General features: G+C 38.9%; 1 protein-coding gene across 1 annotated transcript in view; it reads right to left on the bottom strand.

The window, feature by feature from the left end:
* The window catches only part of GALNTL6 (polypeptide N-acetylgalactosaminyltransferase like 6), an 851,955-nt gene that overhangs the window by 141,965 nt on the left and 696,686 nt on the right, over positions 1–13,304 (bottom strand). The window contains exons 5-6 of the mRNA XM_069493359.1: positions 4,846–5,031; positions 789–972 (exon numbers count right to left, since the gene is read on the bottom strand). Of these exons, the coding sequence (XP_069349460.1) occupies positions 789–972; positions 4,846–5,031 (370 nt within the window). The remainder of the gene's footprint in view (positions 1–788; positions 973–4,845; positions 5,032–13,304) is intronic.

Here is a 13,304-nt window from a genome sequence, read left to right as displayed (position 1 = left end):
AGTATGCCCTGGCCAATCTCTGGGCTAACTGTTGGAAAAAGTTTACCATTCACCATTAGTGGTCCTGAAAGTTTGTCAACAGGAGCCATATTTCTTTCCCTTTTTTTTTCTATTTCTTGAAATGCACAATTCTCATGTCCATGCTGAAAGAAAAGGATTTAGTTTGGTGGAAATTAATCAAGAGATTATTGTTATGTATTCTTCTCTATATAGTATGTGCTTAAGTTAGGGGCAGAGTTATGAAAGATTATTTACTCTGATGTATCATTTTGATTGAACCCCCCAAGTTGAAGCTATGGAAGCACCTGCTCAGGAGCACCGCCTTCCACCATAAATACTTCCCAACAGGGTGCAGAAGATAGGCTGAGTACTGGCTCATAGTCTGTATCAATCTCCAGTAAAAGAAAAATAAAAGAGTGAATTTCAGTAACCCTTTACGGAAAATAAAAAGAACAGAAAGCACTGAGAATAAGAACAAAGCATCTGAAAGGAAACATGCCTCCCTTCTCCGTGCACTTTCTGTTAATGATGCATTTTCCTGACTCTTCCACCTGCACACTTTCTCTCCTGCATAGCAAAGTTGGAGAAGGGCTGATACACGTATTCAGCACAGCTTGCAATTTTCTACAGCTTGTAGGTCTGACCTTTCTCTGGTGTTTTGCATGTTGTTGCCACCTGTTTTATCCCATTTTATTAGAGATAACTTTCCTCATGGGACCCAGGTTTGACACACCTCGAAGGAGTTACCTGCCCTCTCTCCCTCGGCCCCTCCCTCGGCTGCTACTCACTCAAAAGGGTCGCTGGGATCTGCCCTCTGCAGCTCTGGAGGGATGGGGATTCTTTTGTAGTACATTTCCCAGTCGAAGGCTCCTCGCATGGCATCCCCAGCTTGGGCCTCATACCCAAAGTGATTGTGGTCAATGACATCGATCATGGGACACACGATGGTTTTGTGGTTTAGTGCAATTTGGTCTGAAAAATGAAAGCACAAAATAGGAAATGACATGCCTGCCTAGGTCATCTATCATCCTGCAGCAGAGAAGCCTGCAGTCCCCTGCTAATGCATCACGCTCGCAGCCTGGCTCCCTGTCGTTCTTTCAGCACTTTGCGGGAATCTCTGAGTGCTGGACTTAACGTGATGGGACAGTGGTTAGGTACAATTAGAGTTGCCGTATTTTCCTTTAAGAAAGTTACGTCCCAGAGAGACTTGCAGAAGTCCATTTAGCTCTCCCTCTGTCACATTTTTGCTTTGACCTGTCCCCAATCTGTCATTTTATCGTGCATCCAACATGCGCAGAGTATAAACAGTATTTGTGTGCCTTCGAGCACATAGCCACAGCCTGCTGAGGAAGTACTGGCCTGCTTTCTGAGGGTTCCAAGATGTAAATATTTAACTTCATGGCTTTTGTGGCATCTAATCTCGTAACAGTCATGATGGCGGTTCCCCCCAAATGCTGACAGACCATGCATAGAATTCTTTGCTTTGGGGTTTGTCAGAGATTTTGCCAAGTCTTATTTTGCCACTGATCTTTGAGATAGACTCTGTTTGTCAAAGTTATACATTTTTATCCTCCTTCATCATACCCAAAAAGTGTTAGGTGGTATGATACTACTGCTGTTACTCCTTCTACTATTAAATTCTTGAGCAGCTACTAAATAATTTATATTCATGCTATTCCTAATACTCTGAGCAACCCTATAGGATGCCTATTATTCACAGCCCTGATTTGTGTGTGAAGAAGCTGAGCTCCGAGAAGTTAAATAACTTGTCAAGGGTCACTCAGCTTTTGAGAGCAATAACCAAGATGCAACCCTGCTCAGCAGTCCAGTCCCCAAACCCAACCTTTCCATGGTGCTTCTCATGGTAGCAGAGGGGTGATTTCTTTTCCGTTTCAGCACCTTCCTTTCCCAAGCAGGTAGTGCTATTGCGATAGCATCAGCAGCCAGTGCAGGGAACTGGCATTCGCGTACCTTTGGTTCACCTAGAATAGCTATCTGGGAAGTATCTTTCTTTCAAAGAATGTGCATGCAAGCAATATTTATTATAAAAAGCCAGTACTGTCTAACAGGCAGAACTTTGAAGTATGAACATCTGCTCTCATCATCTGGAAGACCTTTGGATGCCGCGTGCAACACTAAACCAAGAAACAATAGAGGTCATTTAGAACGATTCTGAAGTTTGGTTTTTTCTGTATCATGTTTTCTCCAGGGGTCCTGGAGTAAACGTCATCTGTGTTGGGATGAAGTTCTTACAATAAGGAAACTGTCCATTTGCTCCAGAAGTTTCTCCTAATCACAGGGCAGGAACCACAAGGTTTTATTGGCTGGAATAACAAGTGGCTTTATTCTGATAAAACAGGGTGTGGAGACCAAAGAATCCTGTGGAATATTTCACCTCTAGCTCTATATGCCTTTTCATTCATGCATTCATCCTTTTCATATTTCAACAATTATATTTTTTATTGATTAGAAACTCTGTGCCCGTCACTTTTTCTAGGTTCTGGGGACACAGCAGTGAATAACACCACAAAAAAAATCCCTGTCTTCAGGAATGAAGCAAAGACAATTAATAAACATAATAAATAACTCAATTATATAGTGTTTTAGAAGGTGATAAATGAAATGGAAAAAATAAAACAGGGTAAGGGGCATGCGGGATGCTGGGGCATGGGAAGGGGTGCAACTTTGGATGGCACAGCCCCGGTGAGCCTCTGAGATCCCGAGGTAGCCTTTCCCTTATCCCAGCTAGTTAGTGGACAGGGAGACCCCCACCACCATTTCCAGTTAATCTCCACCAAGCACTCTGAGCATCCCTTTTCACCTGGGCAAGTCTTATAATGGGTTTTAATCTTTATCCAAATGGTGTTTTCCCAGAGATGTCTTTGACATATGAGACCATTGCTGCTGTGTCCAAAATATTTCTGCTGTCGCCCCTGCAGGTTTTTTAGTATTAAGGTTTCAGTGACTTTCTTCAATCAAATTTAGAATCAGGTTTGATTTACAAGCTCCTTGACCAGCAAAGAGTCCCAAGGTGACCCAAAGAGAATGCGTCTGTTAAATTAACTGTCAACTTTCCCTTCGGATTTCCTTTCAGCTCTCATCCTGCTGTACTAGCTTGGGGTGAGAGCAGCATGACTAATTTTTCATCCAAGGCTTGTGCCTACATTTCAATTTCCAGGGATCAAACAAATAGACTCTTAATGGGAAATTGAAATTCAGGTATAATCCCAAGGTGAAAAAATGAACCAGGAGACTGTGTGGCTCCACCTGTTTTTTTTCATTTTGGATGATGTATCAAGACACTGATAGAGGAAAATAAGAAAAGATAGTGATCCCGTGCTTGGATCATTTCTTACGGATCAGGCCTACAGGAAATGAAATGCTTTAATGAGAAAAAGTGGGTTGTGGGTTTCTCTTATTCTCTTTTTCTTTTTTCCTGTTTTTCTTCTGTTTTTTTAGACACATGGTGAACAATCGGAGACTCAATAATTGGCATTGAGGGATTGCTTTGGTTCATAAATAAATTACACCTTTTGCTGACTTCCTTGAGTATTCAGCACCATATAGGTCAAATTCAGTTTGAGGGAATCTCACCGTTGCTGATGAAGCTCTAAATTGCTATGTCCTTGGACAAGGTACTTTTAATTAAAAGCTCAGAGGAGTCTGACTGTAGGAGCATGGAAACAGCCATTGATTAGGATGGCTGGGCAGTCCTCCGTGCAGGGGTCTGTGGATTGGTGATGTGTGGGGGGTCTGAGATGCCAGTTGTTTCCTTTTTTAAACCCTATACAGTTTCAATTGATTCCCCCCTCCCTGTCTTTTACTAATGGAGCTTTGCTGAAATCCTACACAGTCGTCAATAGCAAATCATTCTTTCCGAGGCAGCTACTGTGAAGGCTGTTAGTGGCTTTACTTCCAAGGCCAGGGATATATTTACAATAAAAGTTGATTTATCGAAATCTGGAAGAATAGGAAGGAGTACAATATGTGTACACCAAGAACTTCTTAGAAAGAGATTTTTTTCAGGCTCACAATTTATTTCTTATCCACAACTGGACTTTATATCTGACTTCATTGTAAAATAAAAAGCAAAAATAGTGAAGCTTGAACTGAGTCACACACATACCTTCTAGCTTAAATTACTTTCAGTTTTGTGTTTCTAACAGTTCAAGTGCGGTCTGACATAGCCTTCTTTCTCTCTTCGTCTCATCGTGAACATTTAAGATATATCACCTGGGTAGCAGCTCCGAGTGTTTGAGAGGGTCTATGGATAATAAATACAGTGCGTGTGGCGGGGAGGTTGTATATTTAGGGATAGTCCGGTGCCAGAAGTGGAAAGAATAACACAAAAAGAAATGGCATTATAAATCCTAGAAAATGTCAAGGTGTTTACATTTTAACTGTATTCTGGGGCTGAATAATTTTCCTTCCTCATATCTTAACCACCGTGTAATACTTGTTAAATGTGTGCGTGTATTGTAGTATTACTGTAGTTACGGAACGACGATAAAAAAGAATTTGGAGGTCTTTTTATCTTTTAGTGTTTACTCAGTGAATAAGACTACAATAAAGGAAGAGGTCTAAGATAAATGAAACCTTTTTACACCTTAAGTTAGACTGCAGTTGACATTATCTAAAATGTCAATTTTAATGTAGTTTTCTAGTTACTGCTGTCCTCAGCAGTGGTTAAGATATTCTGGTTCTAATAACTCTAACACTAATTCAAGGCTTCCGCTGGAAACATTGCAGAGGGCCCTCTAGTCTTTGCGGATTGCAAACGCCACGGAAACCAGCGCGCCCCTCCCGGGACCACGGCCCCCCAGGCCCTCGGGGACGCGGACTCACCGAGGAGCGGTGGCAGCCAGTTCACGTTGACCTCGCAGTGGGAGTCCAGGAACGTCAGGACCTGGCCTCTCGCCATCGACGCCCCCAGGAGCCGGGTCCGGATGAGCCCTTCCCTTTTCTTGGTGCGAACGATCCTCACCTTGGAAAATCGGGCCATGTATTCTTCTAACTTATCCTTCAGGTGATCTAGAAAGGAAGTTAGGGGTGCACAGAAGGAACACAAAACGTTAGTTTGTGCACAGTGACTGAGCGAATGACGAACCCCAGCGGAGCGCGTTGGCAGGCCGTGTTTCTCCTTTCTTCATGTAGAGGGGAGATGCTAGTAAGATTGTATGTCTGGAGGCTTTCAGACTTTATACTTTCCAAAATGCTTCGTAGACGGCAAATATTGCCCCCAGTTTGAACACAGGAGAAGTCACCGACGCCCAGGGCCCCAGTGCGCAAGGTGGCCCCCGCCTCCGCCGCCCGCAGGGTCAGCCCAGCCGCGCGTCCTGCACGCGGGCTCTCCGCAAAGAGGCCTCTTGGACAGCAAGGCTTTGCCTCGGATTCTGCGTGCTGAGAGAACGCACGTCAAACAACAGGGAAGAGAAATATCTGTCAAATCAGCAAGACCCAAACAGATTTCCACCCCCGACAAGGTGATAGCAAACCGGTGAGGAAGTTCAGCGTCCGGCTTCTGATTGGAAGCGGAAAGGTGAGTGGGCGTTAAAATAGGTACGGAAAGGGGAAGGCAGATGAAATACTATACAGCCATTTTGAACTTAGATATTTAAGATTTGGAAATATTTCTTAGCTATTTAAATTTGGAAATGTTTCCTTCCCTAATTAAAAACAAACAGTGGGGGAAAAAAAGTCAGATAACTTATTCAAAGAGTAAAACATTTCCCATAGGCTGTGATAAAATGCATCAATCTCTCAGTTCTTTTCATGCCAAATAAGAGCATTTGGTGGCTTGCTGAGGGATATGTACTTAGACATTCTACCTCTTCTGCTTTCACTCTCCCACATCTAAGACATTACCAGGGCCTTATGCAATTTCTGACAAGCGTAGCCCAACATTCATTGAAATGGAGTCTTAATATACACTAAGCTCTGTATTTTTTGCTTTTCAAACTTTCTCTGCATGACTGTCATCAAAGGCAATATTATTATTAAGTCTCTTCTCATGATCTTTAGCAACAGAGATTCATGTAGGATTTATGATTCCTTCCTGCTATCCAATTTAACAGATGTCAGATTACTTTGCATTGGAGTTTCTCTGTACCTAAGGGTTTATTCTCATTCTTAGTTCTTATTATCAGTGTAGTTTCAAAAAATCTTAATTTTATTTTTTTCTTGATATCTCTGTGTGTTTTATAAATGTGTTAATTAAAACAATATTTAGCTTTCTGATTTTCACTGTAAAAGAATATAGGTGGGATTTTCACAAGAGTGTTTTAGCTCAAAATATGTTTCCCTCTATTTTGTTGTTCCTGTAACAAACAGAGATATAGACATCAAAATATGGAAAGCAAAGATTCCAGGATTCAGAATCGATATAGACCTGGGAGAGAGATCTGTGGCAGTGATATATATATATATATATATATATATATAGATAGATAGATAGGTCGTGCAAACTCTCTAAGCCTGAATTTCCTCACCTATAAATATAAAGGACTTCGGGGATTGGTTTGTCCTATTAGAGTGTGGTAGACTCTCAAGCTTCGATAGGCTTTGGTTAGAGATGTGCCAGTGTTCATTTAACAAACATTTACGTATGTAGTCAATAATTGCAGACTCTAGTAAGTCACTTGTACTTATGAAGAGAAACTGCATATTTTTATCTGAAGAAATGCCTTTGAATGTTAAGCCTGAAAGACAAAAAAATGTAGAATTTTCTATTTCTTGATGAGATGTTGATAATTAATCTGGTACCTATTGCAAATATAAAGAAAAAGTTTTGGCAAACAATAAACTAACACATATGTGCATATAAGGAGTATTGCAGTATCTCAACAGCTCGGCTAGTTCTGCGTCTCTGTGCCCTGAAGCAGGTCTGCCATGCACAGAGCCTTCTTCCTGTTCACCCTGCTTCACTCCCTGCTCCCGGCCACGATGGCCTCGAGATTCTAAAGGGCTGTACAAGACAGTGTCACCTGTGGATAAAACTAAAGCTTTACTATCTTGTCAGGGCAATGAAACAAACAGTGGACACAGTCACACAATCAATGGCGATGACTGAGTGATAAGTGATCACTCTGAGAATGCTGTTACATGTCAGAGTCTTGAAAGGGCCCTGTTCTGTAACGATTTCTCACAGTAATAAACAGTTAAGAAAACTTCATGATCTCATTACTGTAATTCATTCACACTTGAAATCTTTCTGCATCTCTAGTTTACAAGCAAGTGGCATTCCGTAAGTTTATTTGTAAATTGGATGTTTGGACCACAGAAGGTATTGTCTCATGGAAGTAGTGTTTTAACAGTCATTGGGACTACAAGTAGATCACAAATATTTGTTAAGTCCACCAAAATCATGTTTTCCCCCCAATAAATGAACTTTATTGTTCGTTTGTCAAATGCACCACTCTGGGTACCATCTCGGCAGTCCCAGGTGCATTGACTTCCCTCCCTGACCCCTGAGGACTAACGGGGCCTCTCCTGGGAGAGAGGAGAAGTAATTTTCTATAGCTGCCTTAGAGGAAGTAATTCTAGAATATTCTCACTTCCCAGGTGTTTCAAAGTGAGAATCAAAGAGTGATCAGTCACCTGGGAGTGGTTGTCTCAACTTCAGATTTGGACTTCCACATTCTTTGGTTTATAGGAAACTCTCTGGAACTCAGCAAGGGCTGTCTCTACGTGTTTTCTTTTCTTCTGTGCACACTTTCTGATGCTGTGTCTGTTTCTTATATCAAAGCCCATTTTAAGGTACTAAAATGAGTGAATGGTGAGAATTCAACAAGCACAAGGGGTTTGACCCCCAATAGAGTCCACTAGATGGATGTTCAGATCAAATCCTCTAGTTTGAACTTTATGGTGATAATTAGCTTGCTTTGCCTCAGATAATGATCTGGTTGACTGCTCTTTGTGGGGTTATTCTCTCTTAGTAGTTCTGTTGTAACATCTAATTACCCATAACTCACCATGAAGGCAGGTATCATCAGTCTAATTAGCAAATTAAACTCTCAAACAAGAGAGTTACTGGAGATGGCTTTAAATTAAAAATATTTTGCCTTTCTTTTGTATGAACAATTTTTAGATTCATCTATAAATATTATTAACATGATTTTAAACATGACTTTATATTTTTAATTCAAGCATAGAATCTTTGAAGACCACTTTTAAACTCATTTAATTCTAAATAACACCAAAAGAATTTATGGTATTTTTATAAAACAGGCAGATTTCCCTAGTGACTATGGGATATTTGTAAAACTGTGTTTTTGGTCAGTGGTCCTGGACAACTAGTGCATATATTACTGCTTAAATCCCCTGAGTAGTGTTTCCATGACCTGGAAGAGTGAACACAATTTCACAAATACCAGTTTGCGCCAGGGTTTATTGTAGCACTGCGAGGAGATAATGAAATGAAAAGTTGTACACAAAGGAAATGTTGGTATACTGTGAGTGATAAATTTAGCAGTTTTTTGGTATGTATTTTTCTTTTTCTCAGAAATTTCATTTATGCTTCATGAATTTATATGGAGAATATACCATTCATTAGTGATTTTAGTGTTTAGGGTAGCAACTAAATACTTAAAAAAATTGCCTTCAGTGATTTGCATAGTCAAGAGTCAAGATTTGGGTTCTAATTCTGTTCCTGCCTGTCCCTGTGGCTTTGGATAAGTCACTTCATGCCATTCGACCTCATTTTCCTCAGCTATAAGGTGAAGGGCATAGGACAGGATGGTCTGAAATATTCCTTCTAGTTTTATGATTCTACAACTTTTCTTGTAAAGTTTTAGTTACCAAGTAGATATAGTCTCATCAAAAACTTAGTTTTTCCTAAAGGCATCGTTAATGGTTGTTATTTTGGTGTTATCTTTTGGCTGTGTTTCATTTTTGAAAGTTAGAGTCAAATCAAATTAAAGCTAATACATATCAGAGGTTTAGTGAAAACACAAACTCCAGGATGTTTTCTTTGGTCAATACAGCACCTGTCTGATCTCCTGCGGTTCGGTGTCTATAAGGCTGTCACTGATGTCAAAATAATGACTTTGGAGCACCGTAAGTTCATCAAAGATTTAAGTCTGTTCAATAAGTTATGCTTAATATGTCAGAAGTACACAGTAGCAGAGTTTAGAAAGCTTTCTGGTCTACCTATGAGAAACTGTTCTCAAGGGGGCAGGCAAGCTGGTGGCCATCGGTATTTAGAGCCTGGCCGGGACATCCCAAGGGGAGGACTCGCCACAGGCCAGGCACTCAGCTGCCCCGGCTCAGCAGCTGATGGTCAGGCCCGGCAACTTGTCACCACGTTTTTTCCATCTCCTTGGAATTCTCTAATTAGTATCTCAAGGGGAGACCAGGAGGGGCCAGGAGACAGGATTGATCTGGAGATACGGATTTCTATATTTAAGCATACACCTATGAAGATGAAATTCCTTTGATGTTTATACTCTGGTGTTCGCAGATTGCCTGACTTGAGATCATATAGACTGTGTGTCGATTGTTAAGAACGATGCTTAGTTATGAGTTATGAAATGTAGTGGATTATAAATACACAGAAACTGCATATCTTAAACTTTTCTGGGTAATCCTCATACAACAAGAATTTACTATTAAGTGTGACTCTAAGCATTTTAAGTAATTTGAGGTTTTACCACAGTGACGAGAGTACTTCACAATTAGAGAACATAAGATATTCTTCCATTTATTAATCTGTTTGGCATATGTCATGTGTATATTTTGACCTAACGTAGAAATGTTAAAGGTAACTGTCTACTTAACAGGGTCTGTGGAGATATTTTTCTTTGTTCTTTACACAGGAGAAACACACAGCTTTTAAGACTCTAGTTGAATCCCAGAAAATTGTCAATTTCTTTGTGTCTTGGTTGACCACACTGAATCTGTCCCTTTTGATGGCATTCAAATACAGACACTTCACATTTATCTCTAGAGCACAAAGAAAACCCATCCAAGAAAGTAATAGAATTGATGAAACCGTGTTCAATTGCTTCTGTTATGATTTCAGCTTGTTCTATCTCTGGATGTCTTATTTTCTATTGTTTTAATATGTAAGGCATCTTAGGTTATTTGAGAAAGAGCTGGGGACACTAAACTTAAATAAATAGATAAAATATATTTTTGCTAATATAAAAAGAAGAAAAGATAGAGTTAGAATATCACCCATTTTACAACCCATAATGAATTTATGGATCAAACCGTTATAGGCTGCTAACATCACAAAAAGAGCGATTATCACATATTATGAGACTCCTGTTGGAAAAACACATCACAACCTATGAATATTATTGTCAAAAGCATTAAATCTGAATTTGATCATTCCTTTAGATCTTACTACTGATTTACAGAAAGTAAAGGCATTAAAGAACATATTAAATGACACAGCAGAAATACAGTCAGCAAAAAACTTTCTGATTTTCATGCTGCTGCTTTGAGTAATAAAGTCCATTGTCTCAGACCTAGGAAGCTCATGTCTCCTGTTTGCATTCATGAAACAACAGCAAGTTAACTTCTTAACCTGCAAGTAGAGTGAAATCTCAGATTCTTTACAGTTCTTTAAAGAGAGGCGGGAAGGCCACTGATGAAGGACCTCTAAACGCTCTATGGCAGTTTAGGAGTTCTTCTACCTAGAGAGAAATACAGGGGAAGCAGATGTTGTGTAATTCCACATACCAGACTATTCGATTCCCACCCCTGGGACACCCTAGCTCTGGCTCAGCTGAGCTACTTCGTCACTCATTTCTTTCTTGTTATTCTCGCCTCCAGTTAAATCCCTTTAGAATCTGAGAATATCTTTATCTTCAGGTACAAATTTCATAGTGAATGATAGTAAGCTATGTTTACCTGAAGAAATCTGATACTTTTCATGATTGGCTCCTAGAACCCTACATTTTTATGTAGAAAATAGGGATGGGACACATTTCAGGGTGAGGTCTTCTCCTGGCAAGTCAGGCGAGCCAGGGCACTGGACAGATTTCTCGAGCGCTCTCACTCTCTCTCTCTCTCTCTCTCATTCTCTTTCTCTCTCTCATTATTTGCTTTAAGGAGTGACTGAATTACAGTTGACCCTTGAACAACACGGGTTAGGGGCTCCAGCCCCATGCACAGTTGAAAATTCTTACATAACTTTTGACTCTTCTGAAATTTAACCACCATTAGTCTTACTGATAACATAAATGGTTGTTGACTGGAAGACTGACCAATAGCATAAATGGTTGACTAACACACATTTTGTATGTCATATGTATTACATACTGTATTCTTAAAATAAGCCAGAGAGGATAAAATGTTATTAAGAAAATCATAAGGAAGAGAAAATATATTTACTATTCATTAACTTGAAGTGGATCATCATAAAGCTCTTCACTGTCATCCTCACATTGAGTAGGCTAAGGAGGAGGAGGAAGAGAAGGAGTTGGTCTTACTGTCTTAGGAGTGGCAGAGGCAGAAAAAAAATCCACATGTAAGCAGATCCATGTTATTCAAACCCTTGTTGTTTAAGTATCAACTGTATATAATTTTCAGAATAGGTTTCAATGTGTAATATTTTCAGAGTGCCACAGAGAAGCAAAACCTTAAGTCCTGATCTAGAACACAGCACCTATTCATTCACCCAGGGTGTGACACCTTATGGAGTAGTAAACAGCGATAGGCCTGGTGCCCTACACCCATCATGGAAAGTTCTTTTCTATGTTTAGGATTGAACATGGGTATAAAGTCTTCTATTTTTGAAATGCTCATATTTCAAAGATTATTTGTATATTACCTTATGAATAAAGACCCCAAAAGTGAAAAAAAAATATTATTGGTGACACCATGCATAAAGGAATTAAGAACTTTTTCAGAAAAAAGAAATGTGTAAGAGGTGGGGAGAGAGAGCAAGAAAGCTCTGTAGATAAAATATTTATTTTCTTTGTAGTCTTTTGTATTTATAGAGTATTTACTCTTAGGATGGATTTTGCAGGAAGCAATAGTAGTTATTTGACACAAAATCGTTTAGTATTTTGGTAATATCCTAAAACCTGCCTATACAAAAAATGTAGCATATCTGTAATGCAGTTTTATTTCAGCTCATTTATTACAAATTTGATTTGCACATTCATTACTTATTTCAATTTTGAGACGGCAATGTGTACTCAGTTATAAAAGTATTTGAATTCTATTTTTTTCTTTCTCACAGTATTTTCTTAAGAACAATTTAAAACCTGTTTTTGTCTGACATTTCAATTATATGATATTTTTCCTAAGCATTTTATATTTTTCAAAAGTAGTTGTAATTAAGGTCCTTTGTGAGTGAATAAAAATGAAGTAATCTGAGTATAATTTATAACTTGCAATTGTTCTGTTTATATGAACCTAGAATGAGAACTTTGTATTTTCTCCAAGTCAGGCAATGTAAAATTAACTGTAATTCCAAATTATTTTATTTATATAATTTCTTCTGATGCTGTAACCTTTGCCTCAAGAAAGAAGAAAGATGTTAATAGAAAATGGGTAAAATGCAGAGAGGTCTTTTCCATGAAACACTGTTGCTGAGTATTTTGAACTCACCATAATTGATCCATTTTCATACAATTAAAATATCTCTGCTTTTTAATAATTTAGTACTTTTATTGGATTTTAAACATTTTGTGTATTGCAAAAGAATAGGCCAGATAGCTTATAAATTTTGTTTGTGCTAGGTATGTGATGGTCCAGTTCAGATGCCCATTGGTTAGTTACAATTTATTAGAGAGTACATGTGGTGTTTATTTTTCCATTCTTGAGATATTTCACTTAGGATAATGGTCTCCAGGTCCTGCCAAATAGCTGCAAAAGTTATTAATTCATCCTTTTTTATGGCTGAGTAGTATTTCATGGTATACATATACCACATTTTGTTAATCTGCTCATGAATTTATGGGCACTTAGATTGGTTCCACATCTTTGCAATTGTGAATTGTTCTGCAATAAACATTCGAGTGTGGGTATATTTTTGATAAAATGACTTTTTTACCTTTGGATAGATATCCAGTAGTGGGATTGCTGAATTGAATGGTAGGTCTGCCTTTAGTTCTTTGAGAAATCTCCATACTGTTTTCCACAGGAGTTGTACTAATTTGCAGTCCCACCAACAGTGTATAAGCGTTCCTTTCTCTCAGTATCCATTACAGCATCTATTGTTTTTGGATCTTTTAATAAAAGCTATTCCCACAGGAGTAAGATGATATCTCTGTGGTTTTAATTTGCATTTGCCTGATGATTAGTGATGTTGAGCATTTTTTCATATTTTTTTTGGCCATTTGTCTATGTTC

The sequence above is a fragment of the Eulemur rufifrons genome, chromosome 18, assembly GCF_041146395.1.
Source record: "Eulemur rufifrons isolate Redbay chromosome 18, OSU_ERuf_1, whole genome shotgun sequence".
Taxonomy (NCBI): domain Eukaryota; kingdom Metazoa; phylum Chordata; class Mammalia; order Primates; family Lemuridae; genus Eulemur; species Eulemur rufifrons.
The sequence above is the reverse complement of the archived record's forward strand: the minus strand, read 5'-3'. Positions and strand labels throughout refer to the sequence as shown.